The 23,797-nt window shown below is 37.4% G+C and overlaps 1 protein-coding gene across 19 annotated transcripts in view; it reads left to right on the forward strand.

The window, feature by feature from the left end:
* KIAA0586 (KIAA0586 ortholog) overlaps positions 1–23,797 on the forward strand; it is a 166,106-nt gene that overhangs the window by 97,503 nt on the left and 44,806 nt on the right. For 16 of the 19 annotated variants that reach the window (XR_011568932.1, XR_002181628.2, XR_011568930.1 and 13 more), the window contains one exon: positions 1,951–2,059. The exons of 1 other annotated variant lie outside the window; for it this stretch is intronic. Coding sequence is in view for 14 of the 18 variants with exons in the window: in XM_070797669.1 (XP_070653770.1) it covers positions 1,951–2,059 (109 nt within the window). In the remaining 4 variants the exon portion in view is untranslated. Of the gene's footprint in view, positions 1–1,950; positions 2,060–3,126; positions 14,503–23,797 lie in introns of those variants that run through there. 2 more of the 19 variants (XR_011568931.1, XM_070797666.1) reach the window with 1 other exon arrangement.

A 23,797-nucleotide genomic window follows, 5' to 3' on the forward strand; every position in this document is an offset into this window, starting at 1 on the left:
GATTGTGATGATCACTTCATGGGTATATACATATGTCAAAATTTAGCAAATGATACACTTGAAATCGGAGAAGGCAATGGCACCCCACTCCAGTACTTTTGCCTAGAAAATCCCATGGACAGAGGAGCCTGGTAGGCTGCAGTCCATGGGGTCACTAGAGTCGGACACGACTGAGTGACTTCACTTTCACTTTTCACTTTCATGCATTGGAGAAGGAAATGGCAACCCACTCCAGTGTTCTTGCCTGGAGAATCCCAGGGACAGGGGAGCCTGGTGGGCTGCCGTCTATGGGGTCGCACAGAGTTGGACACGACTGAAGTGACTTAGCATCAGCAGCAGCACACTTGAAATATATGCTGTTTATTGTCTATCAATTGTACCTCAATAAAGATATTTAAAAAATAAAGATTGCCTTCCTTTATTTATTGGCCTGTTTTAAAATAAAACTGCAAAGTGTTACCATTAGAATGGCTTCAAAAAAATTCATTTCTTAGATTTCCTTTATTAAAGGAAAAATAGACTGATGATAATAATAGCATAAACTTATTTCCAGTGCTTATACTCAACTGGATGCTGTTCTATGTTTGTTACATATTTAACTCATTTAATCCTTACAACAACCTACTGAGGTAATTATTATTATCATCCCCATTTTATGAATGAGGAAATCGAGGTATTTGAGCATTAGGTAACTTACCCAAAGTCAAAGCTAGGTAATGCCTTACCCAGATTTGAATACAAGCAATTTAGCTCCATAATCTGCATGCGTGCATGCTCACCTCTTTGTGATCCCCTGGACGATAGCCTGCCAGGCTCCTCTGTCCACGGATTTTCCAGGCAAGAATACCGGAATGGGTTGTCCTTCCTTTCTCCAGGCGATCTTCCTGATCCAGGAATCAAACCTGCATCTCCTGAGTCTCCTGCATTGGTAGGCAGGTTGTTTACCACTGAGTCTCCTGGGAAGCCCCACAATACTCTGTGGTTAAGGGAGGCAGTCAATAGGAAGGATCATAGGAATGTTCTAGTTGAAGTGGCCCAAGATAGTCATAGTACTCATCTTAGAAATACACATCAAAATAATATTTCCTTCAGGGCAGAAACCTACATAACAAAGGCTCTAAACTTAAAAGACCAGCGGTAAGGCTAGTTGTGACTATTACAGCTTGAAACTGCTCATTCTTACCTGTAGATAAATAGGTCCCTGCCAGAACTGGAGTGGTTCCATTTGAGTCCATGTGGATAGGTTTCAGATTCTTCTCTGCTTGTATTTTGATAAGAGTTCAGGGACATCTTAAGTTTCTGTCAAATTGTATCTGGTAGCTGTTCTTAGAGTCTCATTCATAACTAGACTCATAAAACAGGAAAGAAAGAATGGCTAAATTCATCACAATTTGTAATATGTGATTGTGAAGGAATTTTACCACTGAAAATTTTAAATTTGATTAGATTGTAGTAAGGAAAAGAGATGATGAGGCCTATGGTAGAATATACATTTCTTGAGTGACAAAGGATAATAATACCTCTTCAACACTTGTGAGAATTAAATGATGTTATTATATATAAAAGCTTTTTGAAAATTGCAGTACATTATGCAGATTTTCATTTTATGCAAAAATAATTATATGGAAGTTCTTACAGCCAAATTAAGTTTTTATCCTGTCTAAATCCATCATGTATGTATCTAGAGTAGTTGATTTATAAGTAGCTCTGAATTCTCTAGTAAGAAATAGAAGCTATTTGCATATTTGAAATCTGTATATTATCCAAATCTTTTGAAAGATTTTATTTGTAACATCTTTTCTTTTGTAATATGTACTCCGTTACCCATCTGGTACTTAGAAAGCATGCATAGTATTCAAAGTTTATATAATAAACACGTAAATAATTGCTCATATCTTTTAAAAGTAACTTAAAAAATGATATTATGACTTCATGTCTTTAATTCTTTAGTACCCACAAAAGCAAGGCCAAGATGTTAAGCAAGTTGAACACAAGCCAGTTCAAAGTCGTCTAATACGTGTAAGAAATAAACCTGATATTTCACTTTCACAGCAGCAAGGTAAGACTTGTTTTCTTGTAATTAGTAGTTTGATACTTGTGATATTGAACAAATACATAATGAGAATACTTTTATATGTCTTATTATCTCTAGGGTTTTGTTTTTGTTTTTTCACATCTAGTCCATTGGGATTAAGACTCTCATCCTGTATTTGAGTATATTATTTGTTAGTTCTTTTTACCAGTAAATGCTATTTCTAATAGATTTTAAAAATTCTCAGGTAGTATTTTTCTTTTAATCTTATTTTTTGGTTCTTGTACAATTGAATGTCAGTATCTTTTTATCTGTGTACAAGTCTGTAACATAGTTGTCTGTTTTAAATTATGATAAAGGCAGCATTATGGATATTCAGGAGCTTTGTAAAGGCTGTTTATTATTGTGTGGCGATTTGATTAACAGGTGCAGCTTATAAAACAAAGGACTCTCATGTTAAATGCTGTCATATGAATGAACTTTTCTGTATTGTTTGATTAACAAAATGATGTGGCTGACTGATTCTATACTCAGTATCACAGCATTTTGATGTTGTCTTTATGTTTCTACAAGGTTGCTTTGTTTGCCTTCTTGCTTCTTAGTCATTTATTTTTTTTTAAATTTTATTTTATTTTTAAACTTTACATAATTGTATTAGTTTTGCCAAATATCAAAATGAATCCACCACAGGTATACATGTGTTCCCCATCCTGAACCCTCCTCCCTCCTCCCTCCCCATACCATCCCTCTGGGTCGTCCCAGTGCACTAGCCCCAAGCATCCAGTATCGTGTAGTCATTTAAATTTTATATAACTTAAATTCTGAAATTTGGCAGTACAAACTAAGATGTTTTTTGTTTAAAAATTCTTCTATCTGCAAAAGTGTTAGGAGTATTTTGAGCAGTAGAATTTTTTTTTTTTTTTTTGCTTTTGTATTTGTGTTTTTTTTTTTAGCTCATGTATTGAATGCCAGTCTAATTGCAAAGGTAACTAGGCATTTGGCATTTTGGGGAAGACCTAAATGAGAAAGAGCTTAAGATTATGTTATTTATGTTTTTACTTTTCTGTTTGTTTTCTCTTCCTGTCTTGCTCCAGCTTTTTAGAACTGTGCCCTCCTGACCACTTTTTTAAACTTAACAATGGTACAATAATGTTAGTTATTATGTTGATATTGTATTTTAGAACCCTATGGAAAATTGCCTGTAAAACTTTCCTCCTTGTATTAAATCATGACTATGTAGATATGAGCAAAGGAATATGTCTAAGATAGTATCAAAACTGCCTTGATGTACTACTGAATTCTGTTACCACTCATGGCCAATGACTGTATATTTAATTTAGTTTTCTAAAAAAATATATAATTTCTTAAATGTATAAATGAATTTTATCTCCTTGGAGAAGGGTGTATGTAATAAAACGATCATTTTTCTCAGCTGATAAGGAAAATATATTTGGGAATATTTTAAAGGTAAATCTCTTTAGGAAAGTGACATTGTTTTCAGTTTCATGTATATGAATGGCCACAAGATGGCAATATTTAAATTTTTGTTGACTTACAACAATGTCATTAAATAATGTCCAATTAACATTTAATGTCAATAAAAATAATAAAATAGAAGAAGCCAATGTGTTAGTTAGTGATGCAGTTTTATTTAGAAAGAATTTAGAATAATTGGATTTAATATGTGTAAAAATTATTTTCATTTAATTTTACATCTAATACAAAGAATCTGCCTGCAATGCAGGAGACCCAGTTTGATTCCTGGGTTGGGAAGATTCCCTGGAGAAGAGGTAGGCTACCTACCCCAGTATTCATGGGTGTCAGACGGTAAGGAATCCACCTGCAATGCAGGAGAGTTGGGTTCCATCCCTGTGTTGGGAAGATCCCCCTTGAGCAGGGCATGGCAAACCCATTCCAGTATTCTTGCCTGGAGAACCCCCATGGACAGAGCAGCCTGGTGGGCTACAGTCCATGGGCCGCAAAGAGTCGGACGCAACTGAGTGACTAAGCACAGTTACAGTATAATACAGAAGTTAGGGGAGCAGGCCTATGTCAGCTTTAACCAAGACAGATAGATACCCAGTGGGCTATAGATAGAACATTTCAAATAGTCGAGTGTTTCACTCTGTAATTGATATATATCTCCCTACTAAATACTTTTTGAATGAATATGATTCCTTTGGCAATAGTCAGTTACGACATTTTTCCCCCATAAATTTTGTGGGTTTTTTTTCCTCTGATAAAACTCTGTTACGTTGCCAAATGTTTTAGAGACTAGGAAAGTCAGAGTGCCAAAATAATCCTCTAGGGCTTTCAGGACTTTGACTGACCTTGAAGGAATTCAATCCTATCTTGCATATGCAAAGGGCCTTGAAGATACTGAAGGAAATTCACCTTATCACAAGGGAATCAAAACCACATCTTTTCTGGAAGATAAATTCTTCTACGAATACTTGAACCCAAAATTATGGCTGTTTCAGGAAGAAGTATCATGTATTTCACTTTGAAATGTATAGTAGTTTTATATATGTGTGTGTGTGTGTATCAAGAAATCAAGCCATTTACCAGCAATAGTGGTAGTTTTTCAGTGATCATCCATTAAAAATTGACTGAAGATAATGGTAGAACATAGATTCTAGCACTAAGCTTTTGGGAAATCTGTAAAGACAAGCTTTCTCCTCTCCCCTGGATTATTACTTTCAGATTTTAACACAACAGAGAAAAATTGATTTGAGTTCTGAAAGATGATATCTTTGGAATCTAAGAGTAAAACTCTTGGCTTTGAATTCATTGAATGTATTTTTGATCACATGATATCACTTATCTGATTCTAAGCCCTGATTAGTTATCTAACAGTTTTATAGTGAAAGCAGCTTTTTAATAATTTAACAACTCATTTCCCCCCCCTTTCACTGTGCAACTTAGCTTTCTTCAGTACAAATGAAGTATTTGTATTTAAATTCATGTATTTGTTATGAACCCAGGAACAATTAAATTCTATTGTGATATATTAAAATAGTTCACTTTAAAAAATATTTTTCTGTAGTTTTTCTCTTAAAATTTTAAGAACTTCAAGTAAATAATAAATTAGAAAAGTCAAACATGCTTTGCTAGAGTCAAGGGGAAAAAATTAGAGTATATGTTTTGTGGTTAAATAGTTGTCAAAGGTGTTTAAAATTACAGCATTCTTCAGTTTTCTTATTTATAGATGATATATGTTGCTCAGAAAATATGTAGCAAAGTGCTAAAAGTAATATAATTGCAATAGTTTATCAAAATCTGGTTACTTTTTTGTGGGAAATCACAGATAGATTTTTTTTTTTTACATTATGTATTGAATTGGGCTTCCCTCCTGGTAAAGAATCTGCCTGCAATGCAGCAGACTTGGATTCCATTCCTGGGTGGGAAGATCCCTTGGAGTAGGGAATGGCAACCCACTCCAGTATTCTTGCGTGGAGAATTCCACTGGCAGAGGAGCCTGGCAAACTACAGACCATGGGGTCACAAAGAGTTGGCTCAGTGGATATGAGTTTGAGCAAACTCCAGGAGATAGTGAAGAACAGGGAAGCTTGGCATTCTATGGCCCATGGGGTCACTAAGAATCAGACATGACTTGGTGACTGAGCAATACCAACAAATGTCTTGAATTTAATTCCTTTACATCTTAGCACCTTTTATGCCTCACTACAGTGATTATAACTTCAGATATGTGAGAATTAGGAAATTCAAATCTTATATATATTTGGAAGCTATTTCTAACCACAAGTGCAAATGAAAATTTTTGCCTTTGTATTTGAAATATAGTTAAGTTACAATAGATCTCAGAATTACAATTTATTTTAGTAATTTTAAAATCACAGTTAAAAGTTTGTTTAATGGATTTTTTTCTCATAAGGTATGACAGTAATTTAAAAACCATGTGTATAGATCTCTTATAGGGTTCCTGGGAGAAGGGGCACAGACTAACAAGTCTGCCCCAAATCCATGTAACCAAATGTTTAACAAGCATAATCTGAGTAAATGTGTTTTTTACAAATGCATGCTATTACTGATTAATAAAATGGAAATTCGCTTTAAAATGTTGCTGCATGTGGGGTTTCTGTTTCCCCCTAGGAGGAGGAAGGTGGAGAGTGTCACTTCTAACTCTAATAAAATGTCAGATAAACTATAAAGTCATAGCATTTCTTGAACCAATCAGATAGCTTATAATGTAGAGCAAGTAGCTTAAAGTCCACAGAAAGGCAGACTTCTCCAGAGAGATGGGACACAAGAACTGTGTCAACAGAGACTGTGCCACAACATAGTCACAGGCACCATACAAGCAGATAAAGATGTTGACTGAGCTTTTCTTTAATGAATTACTAAAAGCCAAGCATAGAGCCATTGGTAGCTACTGATATAAAAGTAGTTCACTGCTACCTGGAATCTCTTCTCCATAGACCTCTGGAAAAAGAAAGAATGGGAGCTAGGACAGGAGACTCGAGAGATTCTCATTCACTGATACGGTCTTAGAAGAGTAGCTCCCACTGCCAGAAAAACTTGTTAAGTTTAACAAGCTTGAACAAGGAGAACTTGTTCAAGCATAACCCTGATACCAAAACCAGCCAGAGACTTTACTGGAAAAGAAGATTATAAACCAGTATCCCTCATAATCATAGACAAAAAATTCCTCTACAGGATACTGCCAAACTGAACTGACACTTTTTATTATTCAGCATTCAGCTGCATTTTCCCAAGTCCTTTCTGAACCTGCAGTTGAAAATGGCTTCAGTTCAGTTCAGTGCAGTTGCTCAGCCATGTCTGACTCTGAGACCCCATGGACTGCAGCACGCCAGGCTTTCCTGTCCTTCACCATCTCCCGGAGCTTGCTCAAACTCATGTCCAGTGAGTTGGTGATGCCATCCAAAAATGTCTTATTCATCCTTAACTCCACCCTCCAGATCTTTGGTGCCCTGAACGTAATCTTTTTTTTGTTTGTTTTATGTAATTATGGTTGACTCTGCTGGGTCTTTGTTGCTGGTCAGGTTTTTCTGTAGTTGCGGCGAGCGGGGGCTGCTCTCTAGTTGCAGCGCGTGGGCTTCTCACTGCCGTGGCTTCTCTTGTTGTGGAGCACAGGCTCTAGGGCATGCAGGCTTCAGTAGTGGCAGCTCCCGGGCTCTAGAGCACAGGCTCAGTAATGTGGTGCATGTGCTTCGTTGCTTGGTGGCATGTGGGATTTTCCTGGATCAGGGATCAAACCCATGTCTCCTGCATTGGCAGGTGTCTTCACCACTGAAGCACTAGGGAAGCCCTGAACATAATCTTAGCAATAGTTTCCATTTACTGAAGCTTTATTAGGCACTTTATGTTGTCTCATTTATTCCTCATAATGCCACGCCACGCAGTTAGTAATTGTTCCCATTTATATGAGAAATGATAAGGTTCATGAAGGTTAACTAACTTTCCCAAAGCACACAGTTTAGAAAATGAAGGTCTAGAATTCAAGCCCATATCTACTTGAGGGCAAAATTGATGTTCTTTTCCTTGTTTTATACCATTTTATTGAGTGAACACTTCATAAATATTTATTGTACGACTTAATAGTTTATGGCAAGAGCTGCCTTTACCAACTCTGTATTCTCCAGACTGGTTAAAGTTTCAGAGAAAGTGATATATAGGATAGTTTTGTAGTTTATTTGTTAAGATAGGCTTTTCTATTTATTTAATAGACCTTGTTTCCCAGCATAGCACTGTGCTTAAATACAGTCAGTGATCAATGTGTTGATTGAATTGAATTTGATGATTCAGTCCATTTTGCTTTTGACCCCAAACAACATTTAATTCTGTCATTTAGTAAAAAGATAGAAGGAAGAAGAGAGGGAAAGAAAAGAAAGAAGAAAAAGAAGAAAATGACAATAGTTCCTTATAATCATTTTTCAGTTGATAATTTTGAATGTAGACATGGTACAAACAGCCGTAGTACAATAGCCTTGTCATTTTTACTTTTCTAAAAGATTTTGTGATTTCTTTTATGTACTAAAATTTTTCATTCTTTGAGGATGTATTAGTTAAGCAAGGGGAACAGGCAACAAGAATATGCCCAAAGTAGAGAAAGTTAAATTGGGTTACATGTTAGTCAGTGGGCAGTATTTTTGAACTCTAAATGAAATAGAAGTAGTGTGAGCATTCCTTCACTCATTCTTGATTTTTAAAATGGAGATAATTGGAAAATTTTACCTTTCATAAGGTACAGTTCAGTCATTTTTATCCAGAAATTTTTGCACTAAAGGAAATCCCATACCCAATAGTATTCATTCTCTTCCCTCCCCTCCCCCCAGATCCTGGCAACTACTAGTTTACTTTCTATCTCTATGGGTTTACCTATTCACATTTTATATACATGGAATCATACAGTATGTGGGTTTTGTGTCTGTCTTCTTTAACATGTTTTCAAGGTTCATTCATGTAAGGAATGTCATTACTTCACTCCTCTTTATAGTTCAATAATGTTCCATTGTATAGTCATTCTTAGGTCATTATTTTTAGCATCCTTTTTGTGTAAAGGACTGTGAAGGTGCTTTGGAGTTAGAGAAAGAAATAAGACAAAGCATCTTCTCTCAAAGGATAAGAAAAAGAAAAAGGAGTTGTTTGAGAAAAATAATTTCTTTAAAACACTGCATCTCAGAAATAATTGGTTGGAATGCTATTAAATATAAAAAGACAAACATCTTTTTGTAATCACACTGTCAAATTGTCCCTTTTTCTTACAGTGCTGAAAAAATAAACATATGGCAGCAAGTGTGTTAGGTCAGCTTGCTGATTGTCTTTATGTATATACATTTCTTACATTTTATGTGCGAATGTTTGGATGGAGGTGGGGACATAAGCCATATGAGAGAAGACACTCTGCTGGCATGTTAATGGATTTTTAGCATAGAGGAGTATTTCCACTGTTTCTTCCAGACAGAATTTACATCTTTTATTTAAAAATAGAAATATATGTGTGTATATATGTTATATGTGTGTGTGTGTGTGTGTGTAATCTGAGAGAGAAATGTGCATAACTAAGGCTAAGAAGATTGATAGAAAAAATCTATTGGAAAAGACACTGAAAATTATTCAAGGATTTCTATAACATTTTCACTTGTTGTTGCTAAAGTAATTTCACTTTCTATCTCGGAGTATTTTAATTATGGAAATTATTTACTTTTCTTATTGTTATAGAATTAATGATACATTTTGTATGAAGCACATAGATTTTTCTCAAGTCTTTGATAGTAAACCTGTCTCACCAAAAACATATACTAGGGTTGTTTTGAAGACTTGCCAGTATTCCAGAAACCTGTGCAACTCTTTCATAGTTCTTAGCCAGATTTCCTAAAACCTGACTTTAAAGTTTTTATGCTGTTGTTTATAGAAATCAAATTGATATAAAACATAATTTAAATTTATTCATTAAACTTAGTAGCCTTTTTATTTAGCAGCCATTAATTAAATAAAATTTAACCTTCCAAAATAACCACAGAGATAAGTGTAGATTTGATAACATCCTTGTATTTTAATATCAGTGAAATGCTGAACTAGGAGTCGGAAAATTGCATGCAGTCAGATGAATAACCTTTGGTTTTGTTGAACTGGGAATGATCCCTCTGCTACCAAGAACCAAAGGTTATAATTCTGATTAGTGAAGCATTTGATCTTCTTACTCCAGATGTAGTAGTTTTTCTATTATACTACATTATACAGTGGAAGTGAGAAATAGATTTAAGGGACTAGATCTGATAGACAGAGTGCCTGATGAACTATGAATGGAGGTTCGTGACATTGTACAGGAGACAGGGATCAAGACCATCCCCATGGAAAAGAAATGCAAAAAAGCAAAATGGCTGTCTGGGGAGGCCTTAAAAATAGCTGTGAAAAGAAGAGAAGCGAAAAGCAAAGCAGAAAAGGAAAGATACAAGCATCTGAATGCAGAGTTCCAAAGAATAGCAAGGAGAGATAAGAAAGCCTTCCTCAGCAATCAATGCAAAGAAATAGAGGAAAGTAACAGAATGGCAAAGACTAGAGATCTCTTCAAGAAAATTAGAGATACCAGGGAACATTTCATGCAACGATGGGCTCGATAAAGGACAGAAATGGTATGGATCTAACAAAAACAAGATATCAAGAAGAGGTGGCAAGAATACAGAGAAGAAGTGTACAAAAAAGAGTTTCACGACCCAGATAATCATGATGGTGTGATCACTCACCTAGAGCCAGACATCCTGGAATGTGAAGTCAAGTGGGCCTTAGAAAGCATCACTACGAACAAAGCTAGTGGAGGTGATGGAATTCCAGTTGAGCTATTTCAAATCCTGAAAGATGATGCTGTTAAAGTGCTGCACTCAGTATGCCAGCAAATTTGGAAAACTCAGCCGTGCCCACAGGACTGGAAAAGGTCAGTTTTCATTCCAGTCCCAAAGAAAGGCAATGCCAAAGAATGCTCAAACTACCGCACAATTGCACTCATCTCACGCACTAGAAAAGTAATGCTCAAAATTCTCCAAGCCAGGCTTCAGCAATATGTGAACCGTGAACTTCCAGACATTCAAGCTGGTTTTAGAAAAGGCGGAGGAACCAGAGATCAAATTATCAACATCTGCTGGATCATGGAAAAAGCAAGAGAGTTCCAGGAAAACATCTATTTCTGCTTTATTGACTATGCCAAAGCCTTTGACTGTGTGGATCACAATAAACTGTGGAAAATTCTGAAGAGACAGGAATACCAGACCACCTGACTTGCCTCTTGAGAAGTTTGTATGCAGGTCAGGAAGCGACAGTTAGAACTGGACATGGAACAACAGACTGGTTCCAAATAGGAAAAGGAGTACGTCAAGGCTGTATGTTGTCACCCTGCTTATTTAACTTATATGCAGAGTACATCATGAGAAACATTGGGCTGGAAGAAGCACAAGCTGGAATCAAGATTACCGGGAGAAATATCAATAACCTCTGATATGCAGATGACACCACCCTTATGGCAGAAAGTGAAGAGGAACTAAAAAGCCTCTTGATGAAAGTGAAAGAGGAGAGTGAAAAAGTTGGCTTAAAGCTCAACATTCAGGGAACTAAGATCTTGGCATCTGGTCCCATCACTTCATGGCAAATAGATGGGGAAACAGTGTTAGACTTTATTTTTCTGGGCTCCAAAATCACTGCAGATGGTGATTGCAGCCATGAAATTAAAAGACACTTATGCCTTGGAAGGCAAGTTATGACCAACCTAGATAACATATTGAAAAGCATAGACATTACTTTGCAAACAAAGATCTGTCTAGTCAAGGCTATGGTTTTTCCAGTGGTCATGTATGCATGTGATAGTTAGACTGTGAAGAAAGCTGAGCACCAAAGAATTGATGCTTTTGAAATGTGATGTTGGAGAAGACTCTAGAGAGTCCCTTGGACTGCAAGGAGATCCAGCCAGTCCATCCTAAAGGAGATCATTCCTGGGTATTCATTGGAAGGATTGATGCTGAAGCTGAAACTCCAACACTTGGGCCACCTCACGCGAAGATTTGACTCATTGGAAAAGACCCTGACGCTGGGAGGGATTGGGGGCAGGAGGAGAAGGGGACGACAGAGGATGAGATGGCTGGATGGCATCACCGACTTGATGGACATGAGTTTGAGTGAACTCCAGGAGTTGGTTATGGACAGGGAGGTCTGGCGTGCTGTGACACATCTGGTCACAGAGTCGGACATTACTGAGTGACTGAACTGAACTGAACAGCTGCTGCTGCTAAGTCGCTTCAGTCGTGTCCGACTCTGTGCGACCCTATAGACAGCAGCCCACCAGGCTCCGCTGTCCCTGGGATTCTCCAGGCAAGAACACTGGAGTGGGTTGCCATTTCCTTCTCCATGAACTGAACTGAACACTGCCCTATTCCAAATAACACAAACTACATTGACAAGTTAGTGTATTACAGATGATTTTCTTCCAATCAACAGAATAATCATTCAAATTTTTTATGATTTTAGTTTTATATAATAAAATACAAATTAGACTATTTCAATCAATGGATGCAAATAGTCTAATATTCTACTAAGCCAGTGATAGTGAAAGTTGCTCAGTTGTGCCCAGGTGTTTGCAACCCCATGGACTATACAGTCTCTGGGATTCTCCAGGCCAGAATACTGGAGTGGGTACCCTTTCCCTTCTCCAGGAGATCTTCCCAACCCAAGGGATCAAATCCAGGTCTCCCGCACTGCAGGCGGATTCTTTACCAATTGAGCCACAAGGGAAGTCCTCTACTAAGCCAGCTGTACCCTAAATAAAAGAGAAACTGGATTATTTCAATTCAGAATTAATTAGAACAGAGAAGTAATATTTTTATACTTACAGGATGTACTATCACTCGATAGTTTTAGTCTTTAATACAGTGTCTTTCAAATTTTGACTTAATCTCCTGCATTTCTAATTTAAAATGTAGATTCCCAGCTTAACCCTGAGACTGAGTCTAGGCCTGGCAATCTGAATGCTAAACTAGCACCCCTGGTCGTGCTGATGAGGAAAGAGGAGTGCCCTTTGTGAAACACTGCCTAATGACTCTAGATGTTCATGCTGATGTCTGTTCTACTGTAGAATTAGAAGCACTACAGCATAGAGCTTATACTTTGGACTCAAACTTCCTGAGTTCAAATTCTAACTCTGCTGGCTATTCACTAGCTGGTGACTTTGGGCAAGATACTTAACCTTTCTGTGCTTTTCTCATCTGTAATGTAGTATCTATTCCAGAAGGTTGACAGCTTGGTTGAAGACATGTAGTGCACATAGAACAGGACTTACACGTATTAAAAGCTATGAAAATATTAGTATCATTGGCATGACTGTCTCCAGAACGCCTCTTCTTTTTGAATACTCATGTTGTAATCCGCTCTTCTTTAACAGATAGGTATTGAATTTGCATTGGTCCTGAGCTTTAAGGACGTTGGTGAGAAAATGCTAGAGATGGTAAAGTTCTATATATAGTATTAAGGAGATAAATTAACTTACAACAATTTTTTTTATTCTTCAGTGATTGTATTTAAGATAATTTCTATTTACTAAACCTAGGATTGTTTTACAAAATTTTTTTATTGATCTGCATATCGGACAACTAAATATAGTGAAGCTTATTAACCAGGATGATTTCCAATTGATAATCTTATCTATTGAAAAATGAGTGTTGTAGTGAACTGGATTGCCAGCAATTCTCTTGTTTTTAAATCTAAGAGAAACTGATAATGCAAGAGCTTAGTAATCATTTATGAGCTGTGGCATCCTGATTAAAAGTAAGGGTTAAAATTAGGGGCCGTGTTGGACACACATAAAAATAATAAAATGGTTAAATTTCATGGCAAAAAACCCTGTAACTCAAATGGCAAAAGGCACTATAATTTCATCGTCCATCCTGGAAACCTTCCTCATATATTCTTGAGAAACATTTTTCTCCTTTTTATTGTACTTACATATTTATTTTATTAAATTAATACTTTAATGTTTCATATCCATAGTACTTTTGCTTTTTACCACTATTAACACTATTATTATTGATGTTATATAGAATAAGGTTTTATCTATGTAACATGCCCTCAATTTTTGCCTTTGGGCTCAGCCTTTCCACTATGCCTGTTCTAAAGAAAGATCTAACATCATCCAGGTATGCTTAATACTACTAGCTTTATTACAGAATCATGTAAAAAAAATTTTAAGTGGGAAAACTCTCCCAAGATTGTTCTTTGCTATAAAAAACAACATTGGAGAACAGTGTGGAGATTCCTTCAAAAACTGGAAATAGAACTGCCTTATGATCCAGCAATCCCACTGCTGGGCATACACACTGAGGAAAGCAGAAGGGAAATAGACACGTGTACCCCAATGTTCATCGCAGCACTGTTTATAATAGCCAGGACATGGAAGCAACCTAGATGTCCATCAGCAGATGAATGGATAAGAAAGCTGTGGTACATATACACAATGGAGTATTACTCAGCCATTAAAAAGAATACATTTGAATCAGTTCTAATGAGGTGGATGAAACTGGAGCCTATCATACAGAGTGAAGTAAGCCAGAAGGAAAAACACCAATACAGTATACTAACGCATATATATGGAATTTAGAAAGATGGTAACAATAGCCCAGTGTACGAGACAGCAAAAGAGACACTGATGTATAGAACAGTCTTATGGACTCGGTGGGAGAGGGAGAGGGTGGGAAGATTTGGGAGAATGACATTGAAACATGTAAAATGTAAGAAACGAGCTGCCAGTCCAGGTTTGATGCACAATACTGGATGCTTGGGGCTAGTGCACTGGGACGACCCAGAGGGATGGTATGGGGAGGGAGGAGGGAGGAGGGTTCAGAATGGGGAACACATGTATACCTGTGGCAGATTCATTTTGATATTTGACAAAACTAATACAATTATGTAAAGTTTAAAAATAAAAAAAAATTAAAAAAAAAAAAAAACAATGTTGGTCAAATAAAGGCCAAATTTTTAACCATGTAATTCATACGTAAACATGTAATGCAAGCCTATGGCAGAGTTCAAAGATGTGTTCTACCAAAACAAACCTGTAGTGATTTAGAAGCACAAATGAGATCATAGATACTGTTTGGAGATGGGAGTGACAGATTAAAATTTAGGTGCTTAGGACTATGAAGTTTTCTAGGCAAGTCTTACTGGTTTTGAACAGTGTTTATGAAGAAGAAATTTTAAGGGAATTATCTTTAGACAGAGTTCTCATTGCTGGTCTAGGGGGAGTTCAACTTACTGCCTCTCATTTCCCTTTCTGACATAAAGTCAACTCCATTAAGGAATAGAAGGGATGACTTTTGGACTTCTGTGATGTCGTTCGGGAGCAATTGAGTACTAATCAGCTGGAACTAAGTTTTCTGAGATGGCTTTTTATTTCCTTTCATCTTCTCTAGATTTTCTTTTTTCCCTAGAAACTTCAGTTTGTGGGAGAAATTGCTGGGGAATAATAAGTGATCCTTGGAGTATAGGGATAGTTGTCTTATTCATTATAGAGCTTAATACTTTTGTCTTTCTTCCCCTAACTAACCTGGCCGGGTTGGGTAATGGGACAGGAGGGAGGTGTTGTGAGGTAGTTAGTGTATCGGTTAGTAGAGCCACTTCAGTCATGTATTCTTTCTCCCACCTGTACTGCAGCCTCCATTGACTCAGTCCTGTTTCTCTTGACTGGCTGTTCCTTAGGCCCTATATTCTGCCTGATCTATATGGTTAACTCATGTAAATACTGTCTTATAACCATCCAAGACCTCTGTGTCTCTTTGATCTGTGTTAATCCCCATTCTCTGATTTTTGTTCCTGGTCATGAAATTCTAATGGTGTTCATGCAGTTTGTAAAATTATAACCTGTTAGCAAACTGTGCCGTGAGGCTTGAATGGAAGTTTGGCTATTCCCCAGTAATAACTTTTATTAATTTCATATGGATTTTGGCTCCAAAATAACATCTATTCTAGCCCTTCTCCCCAAACCCTTAATCCCAGTGTTATCCCCTCAGTTCTCTTTTAATTATGCTTTTGCTTTTCCAACTTCTACTCTTTCAAATGTATTTCCAAAATTCTACTTTCATTTATAGCTACTCTAGCTCCAACTTCTTACAATTCTACATTAATCTTTTCATTTTTTTTTTCCTTTTGGGTTCAAGAAAGAATAGTGCTTTTTACCTCCTTGAAGGTAACTCTTCTACCTACAACTTTGATTCCCATCTCATTTCTACTCTTGACAAAGGGAGAGGGAGAAAGATGTAATCCTGAGAGATGAAAAGGATAAGTGCAGAGAAAGAAAGGGAAGGAATAGGAAGAAGGGAAGAGGTCTCACTTTGAGAGAGTAGAGGGGAAAGGAAAAGGTAGAAGGGGAAGGAGAAGGGGGGCAAGGGAATGAATGTGGAATACGAAGGATCATTCATTGTTATGTAAAGAATGAAGGTGGGCTCAATGATTCTTCAGTCAGTTGTAGCCACAAATACTTCATAATTCTATTTCTTCTCAGCCCTCATCCTACTGTGCTTACCAGTGTCTCCTACATTTCCCTTCACATGCCTTTCTCAGTGTCTTCACTTGGAACTGTTCCCTCCTCTGCCCTCTTTTACCACCTTTCCATCCTAGAAACAAACATTTTTGGTCTACTATCTATCCCTGAAGGGCCTATGCTATTTGGTGTATATTTCGCTTTTAGTCCTTGCATCATACCTTGTAGGATTATTTCCTTATAGCCTCTCTCTTTCTCTGGAAAGTAACTGTCTAAGAGACAGTGGCCTTGTTTCATTCATTTCTGCACCACCTGCTCTCTAGCACAGCACCATAAATGGTAGTTTTCCATTAAGTGTTTATTGGATCAAATGTAAGAGGTAGTCCTATTCTCCCATCTAGTTCAGGGGCCTTGTTAACAGTTTTCTTTCTTTTTCTATTCATTCTTAAGTAGTTGCTATGGGCCAGGTATTGTTCCAAACCTTGGAGAGAGTACGGTAAACATATCAGGTGAAATCCTTGCTTTCACAGAGCTTACATCCTTGTATACATAATAGAAAAAAGTAAATTAATTTACAGCAATTTCAGATGATGTTAAGTGCTGTGAAAAACATGAAGGGCTTTTAGAAGTCCTAGGAGTCAACAGGCAAATGCGGAGTGACTAGTACTGCTGGAAAGCCAGCATGTTGCAAGCATCCTAGTAAAGATTACATGGGGCAGAGGTCATCAGTGAATGCTAAATGTACAGGAAATTTTAATGAGGGGCAGGATATTTGCATGGTCTTAAAGGGTCTCCTCACAGAAAGGGAAACGTAGGATAGTACCCTGATGGGATGATCAAAATTAGTGCAACCACGGAGGGCCAGATGAATACTGTGTGCCTCCAGTTGGGATTGCTGAGACCTAACCTGCATATGGTCATGGGGAAACAGCATACCAACCTAAACACAGGGGAAAGTTAACCACTATGGATCTGGGCAAGTGAGATACAGGTATTCTTTATATTATTCTTGTAACTTTGCCCCAAGATCAAAATTCTTTCCCAATAAAAAGCAAAACATTTTTGAAAGGTATTCTTTATTTTAAAATAATGTCTGTCAATTTGTATTTCTATTAGTTTCAATTAAGAAGAACATAAAGCAGAGTGATAGATAGTGAAGAAAGCACGGTAAGTGGTTTTGCTTCTGTAGATCATTTGGTTAGGGGAGCCCTTTTTGAAGGAATGGCATTTCCACACAGAGTGAAGGGAAGGAGAAATGTTCAAATGTTTGGGGAAGAGTATTCCATGTAGGAATATGGGAATATGAAGGAAAAATGAAGGTGTTATGGTGGGAATGAACTTGCCCGAGGAACAACAAGAAGGCCATTGTGGTTGGAGGGGAGTGTGCAAGGGATCTGTGGAAGGAACTGAAGACAGGAGACGTAGGCTGCAGACCATGTCGAGCTCTGCAGACTCTGAGAAGGAATTTGGATTTCAGTCTGAGCATGATGAGAATAAAGATAAACTGGAGGACCATAAAGAAGGCAGAGCACTAAAGAACTGATGCTTTTGAACTGTGGTGCTAGAGAAGACTCTTGAGAGTCCCTTAGACAATGAGGAAATCAAACCAATCAATCTGAAAGGAAATCAACCCTGAATCCTCATTGGAAAGACTGATGCTGAAGCTGAAGATCCAGTGCTTTGGCCACCTGATGCAAAGAGCTGGCTCGTTGAAAAAGACCCTGATGCTGGGAAATATTGAAGGCAGAAGGAGAAGATGGTGACAGAGGATGAGATGGTTGGATGGCATCACTGATTCAATTGACACAAACTTGGGCAAACTCCAGGAGATGGTGAGGGACTGGGAGGCTTGGCATAGTGCAGTCCATGGGGTTAGTGCAGTCCATGGGGTTGCAAGAGTTGGACACAACTTGGCAACTGAACAACAACAACAAATGAGGAGAATCCTGTGGAGGATTTGAGCTAGGAAATGACAGACTTTAATTTACATTGTTAAAAGTTTCCACCAGCTTCTAGATGGAGAACAGACCTTCGGGAGGCAGTGGTGGAAATAGACTAATTGGAAGTGTGTGACTGTCCCAGTATTCCAAATGAGAGGTGATGGTGGCTTGGACCCTGGTAGAGGTGTCACGTTAAGGCTATGTATTGATGGCATATACCTAATAGAACTGAAGAATAAGTTGATTTAAAAAATTACTTACTAAGGCAAATTAGATGTAGAGTGTAATTGAAACCAGAGTCAAAGATTCAGTTCAGTTCAGTTCAGTTGCTCAGTCGTGTCCATGACCCCATGAACCGCAGCATGCCAGGCCTCCCTGTCCATCACCAACTCCTGGAATTCACTCAGACTCATGTCCATCGAGTCAGGGATGCCATCCAGCCATCTCATCCTCTGTCGTCCCCTTCTCCTCCTGCCCCCAATCCCTCCCAGCATCAGAGTCTTTTCCAATGAGTCAACTCTTTGCATGAGGTGGCCAAAGTACTGGAGTTTCAGCTTCAGCATCATTCCTTCCAAAGAAATCCCAGGGCTGATCTCCTTCAGAATGGACTGGTTGGATCTCCTTGCAGTCCAAGGGACTCTCAAGAGTCCTCTCCAACACCACAGTTCAAAAGCATTAGTTACTCCTAAATTTCTGGTCTGAAAATTACTGGTTGAATGATAGTGCTACTTATTAAAGTTAGGAAGATTGAGGTGAAAATCAGCCATTCTGTGTAGGACACATAGGTTTTGAGAAGCCTAAAAAAACTTCAAGTGATAGGCAGTTTGTTATTAGAATTCAGTGAAGAGGTTGGGACTGGAGATAAAAAGCTGAGAGTTGACAGTATGGATGCTATTTAAAGTTGTGGTATGGATGACATCACCCAAGGATTAAGTAAAGGGAATGGGAGCATCCCTGGATTAAAATCTTGAACATCTTCAAGATTTGAAGATAGAGAAAGGAGAGGGAGCCAGCAAATGAGACATTACGCTCAGTAAATGGTTATCTCCCAGTATCAGGAAGCACCCTTGTTTGTTGTACATTTTATTGATGGAAAGCACTAATTATTCTTACTGAGTTAACATTGGCCTCTCATAACTTCTCACTTATTGGTTCTAGTTCTGTCCTATTGGGTGTTAGAAACAGGTGTTTCAATGGAACAGTCTTTCAAATATTCGATAACAATTATAATCCAAAATCTACATGCTGTGTTCCTTTTGCGTTCAGTCTCTCAGTCGTCTCTGACTCTTTGTGGCCCCATGGACTGTAGCCTGCCAGGCTCCTTTGTCATTGGAACTTTCCAGACAAGAATACAGGAGTGGGTTGCCATTCCCTGCTCCAGGGGATCTTCCCACTCAGGGATCGAACCCACATCTCTTGCATTTCCTGCATTAGCAGGTGATTTTTCATTACTAGTGCTACTTGGGAAGGCCCATGTTGCTTTTACTATTTCTTATATTGTTTCCAAGCTCTTAACTAGTTGAGCACACTAGAGTGTGCTCTAGTCAATCTATCCTGCCTAGAGTTGCACTAGGATAGAACAGTCAGTGCCAAATATGGTAGATTTGTTTCTTCCCCCAAACCTACAGTGATGAAACTAAAATCTTGGACATCATCAAGATTTAAAGGTAGAGAAAGGAGAGGTGCTTTATAGCTGACAAAAAACTCTCAAGTGTTGAAGTTTTCCTTCTCACAGTAAACTAGTGAGTATGTAAAATGTTTTTATTAGTGGTGTTATACAGATGAGAAAGCTGAGGTTTCAGAGAGGTTAAATAGCCTCACTACTCTTGATTGTCTCAGTGTTCACAGAAGTTGTTAAAAACTGGTTTAATACTAAAGTTTTTGGTGTTCTAATAAAGCTAACCACAATTTTTTTCAGCAGCTTGGTGTCAAGCTGAGTTTTCTACTTTCTGTAGTTGATTTTTTAAATCATAATATTCCTCAACTTTAATATTATCCTGAGAAATTTCTCAGTTGGTCTTCCTATATTCATTTTGCTCCCCTATTTTATCTACCCAGAGCAAGAGTCACTGTTTAAAATATTAATCAGATCACTTGACTCCTTGCTCAGACCCCTCCAAAGACTTCTTTTTGCACCAGCCTAGAGTCTAGACTTCACATCATATCCTAAAAAGTTCTGCCTGATCTGGCCTTTGTTCTTGGAAATCATTTCAAGATATGTTTATCAGATAAAAATAGTTAATGCAATTGCTTATTTTTTTCATACATATATGTGTGTTTGTGTATATATATATACACACATATATACCCATAAAAGTAAAAATGGGCAATGTCTGAAGAAATTTATATCAGTATACCTAATAATAAAAATGACACCAACTCCTTTTTCTTCTTGGGTTAATCCAAGATCTAAGAAATACATTTACTAATAAATCCCAGACAAACTACCTTTGTTAATCATTTTATTAGAGTTGATTCCATGTGTTTAGAATAACTTTTAGCAGAGTTGATACATTTATTCTTAATTCCTTTTGTATAAGACCAATTTTTTCATGTTTTCCTTTCCTTCTTATTACATGGGAATTCAGCTTATAAGCACAACCTGATTTTTGGATTTGATGATTAAATTTAGTCAAAACCATCATTCAGTACCGTTGCCAGTAATTTAGACTGTAAAACAATGTGTGTGAATGTGTGTGCATGAACAGCGGAGTGGAGGGGCCGGGGCAGGAGAGTGCCCATGGCTGGAAATGCTGATGACTGCATTTAGTCTGCACATCAGGCTGTTACTCCACTTCTGTTTCTCTGGTTTACTTCAGAAATGCCTTGCAAAGGATGAAAGATCTAATGCAACAGGAAAGATGTCATTAAATGTTTGGCCTCAGTTTTTAGGGGTGGGAAGCATAAAAAAAAAAAATAATCAGGATAGTGCATCAAATGCAAATTGGAAAACCTGGGTTGTGTCTCAAGTATCACAGTAATTTTCACAATTCCACAGATTCATGTCTTCTAAGAAACCATTTTTTATTATAAAGATACAAAATAGATTTACTGTTTTATATTCTTTTATATTTTAGTTTATATATATTTTATATTATAAAATATGTTCAAATAATTGTATGAAAAGTGCTGTTACTTTCAGTTTCTGTGATGGGCTAGTTTATCACCTAAGAATAGTGACTACACATATAAGGCTTTCTTGGATGTGTTATTAAATTAGTAGCAAATGCAGAGGCCCAAGTTGTGCTGGAATTTCTAATGGAAAATAAGCAGTTACCTATGAATTATTTTAAGCTAGAGTGCTATTTACTATCTTTCAGAATAGCAGAACAGATGACTGTTGTGGAGTATATGCCTATAAAGTCTTAAAGTGAAATGTTATTGCCGAAAGTTATCTTAAAATCGAATTGTTAATCTTTATTATATTGTCAAGATGGACAGGTACCAAAAAAAGAAAGATGAACAGGTACTTGTTAGTGTGATGACACTCACGCAGTTTAAGTCTGTAGAGAACTCTGGCACTTTTTTGCTGTGGATATAATTACAATAATACTGTCCCATCTAATAAAGTCCGAAAAAATCATTTAGGTAGAAATGTAGTTCCAGGAGCCTGTAATTATTGCCTTCATGCTTTTCTTCCTGCATTAAAACAAATCAGACCTAAGAAGTCATGGAAATATTATGTTGGATATTTTCTAATTGCTGTGTCAGCATAATCAATCATTTTCTAAATTTACCAATTTCTTGAAATAGCTTAACCTATGTTCATAGCACTTTACAGGAAGCAGCACAAAATTAGTTTCTATGTCCTCATATATTTCTCTCAGTGTCACAAAAGTATTTATTGTATAAATGAAATATTTGTCTTTGGCAGAAAGGCCTGTACACCAAACTGCAATTAATGAATATAAGAATTAGAAAGCAAAACTTTGTTTAGTCTGAGGGAAAACAATTCTTTAAACTGTAACCACATGACTGTTTCTTGTTTGCATCAACTCTGGGTGACTGTTATTGTCTTCTCTGAATTCTCTGGGGCAGGGGCCTGACTTTGTTGAATGAACCAATTGTTTTCCTTTGTGTTGCCCATCTAGTAAGTTCCCATCTGGTTTGTATCAGACTGTTTTCACAGCCAGCAACTGCTGTCTTCTCTATATCCTGACACTTCAGGGCCCCACGCTATCAAAGCACTGCTGCCATGGCCTTGCTGGCAGGGCCCATACAGCTGCGCCTCACAGCTTGGAACTATTACCCAGAGCAATGCTAACATAGAACTTGGACTGGCCCTTATTCCCACTGGTGTCCTGTGTACAGGGAGCAGAAATCCCCCTTGCCTCCCTTCCCCCCAACCCTGAAACTTACTAGTCAACAGAAATCTTTAAAGCTCTAATTTTAGGATATGAAATGGTGGTGTTCTTATTTTCTAGTGGCTTCCTGTATTTGAAAGCTCATTTTTCATTCTTTCACTCTTTTTTTCAAGTTGCCAGGTCTGGCCTTGGGGAAGTGAACTGGTCACTGTGTCACATTTAATTTTTGTTTCCAAATTTAGTTAGGCGTGACTAGATATGGCAAAATCCACTGTAAAGGATTTTACCGTATTTTCACTGTATTTTTAGTGATAGTCACAGGCCATAGTTTGATAGGAGTTTTCATTAGAAAGAATTTCCATCTCAGAAAATGAATTTTCTGTGTGTAAATTATAAAAACACTCAGATTCAAACTGTTAAGTAAATATTAGGGACCTACTTTGCTTTCAGCTTTGTTTGCTATCAAATGTTGTTTATTTATTTATTTATTTTTCAAATGTTGTTTATAACGATGTGATAATAGTGACCTTCTAAACAATCTGTGGCCTTGTGTGATTAAAGTTATAGGAGTTACTATTGATTAAGAGTTATAGTTGAGTTTAAATGTCATTATGATGTCATTGCTTTATAGATGTAAGCTGAAAGAGCAAACTTTTTTTGGTAGTCAAAATAAGTAAATAAATGGCTTTTATAAAATGTATTAATATTTTAGAAACACTGTCAAGATTAGTTAAAATGAGATTAGTTTGAGCTTTCAATTAAATTGAATGGCTCATTGTTGTAGCATCAGGTATTCTAAGTAGTAAGTCAAACTAGATTTGTGAGAGTCAATCGAGAACAACAACAACAACCAGAACTTACCTACTTACCTTCTGCTTCTGAATAAAATGGCAGCCCACTTCAGTATTCTTGCCTGGAGAATTCCATGGACACAGGAGCCTGGTGGGCTACAGTCCATGGGGTTGCAGTCAGATACTACTAAGCAGCTTTCCCTTTTTTTCACTTTCTGAGTAATTTCAGCTCACGGTTGTTTCAAAATTTTAAGAAAAGAAATAGGAATTTGTCTTTGCAGTCAGCAGTGTGGCCTGTTGCCGATGCTAACTTGATGTGAAGGGCTGGCTGGTACAGTCAGTTACGTGGCGTTTCATTCATTGGAAAACAGTCTAACACAATAAGATGAAACTAACCTTATGGCAGAAAGTGAAGAAGAACTAAAGAGCCTCTTGAGGAAAGTGAAAGTGGAGAGTGAAAAAGTTGGCTTCAAGCTCAACATTCAGAAAACGAAGATCATGGCATCTGGTCCCATCACTTCATGGCGAATAGATGGGCCAACAGTGGAAACAGTGGCTGACTTTATTTTTCTGGGGGGGCTCCAAAATCACTGCAGATGGTGATTGCAGCCGTGAAATTAAAAGACGCTTACTCCTTGGAAGGAAAGTTATGACCAACCTAGGCAGCATATTAAAAAGCAGAGACATTACTTTGTCAACAAAGGTCCGTCTAGTCAAGGCTATGGTTTTTCCAG

This window comes from Bos indicus, chromosome 10, assembly GCF_029378745.1.
Source record: "Bos indicus isolate NIAB-ARS_2022 breed Sahiwal x Tharparkar chromosome 10, NIAB-ARS_B.indTharparkar_mat_pri_1.0, whole genome shotgun sequence".
Lineage (NCBI taxonomy): Eukaryota > Metazoa > Chordata > Mammalia > Artiodactyla > Bovidae > Bos > Bos indicus.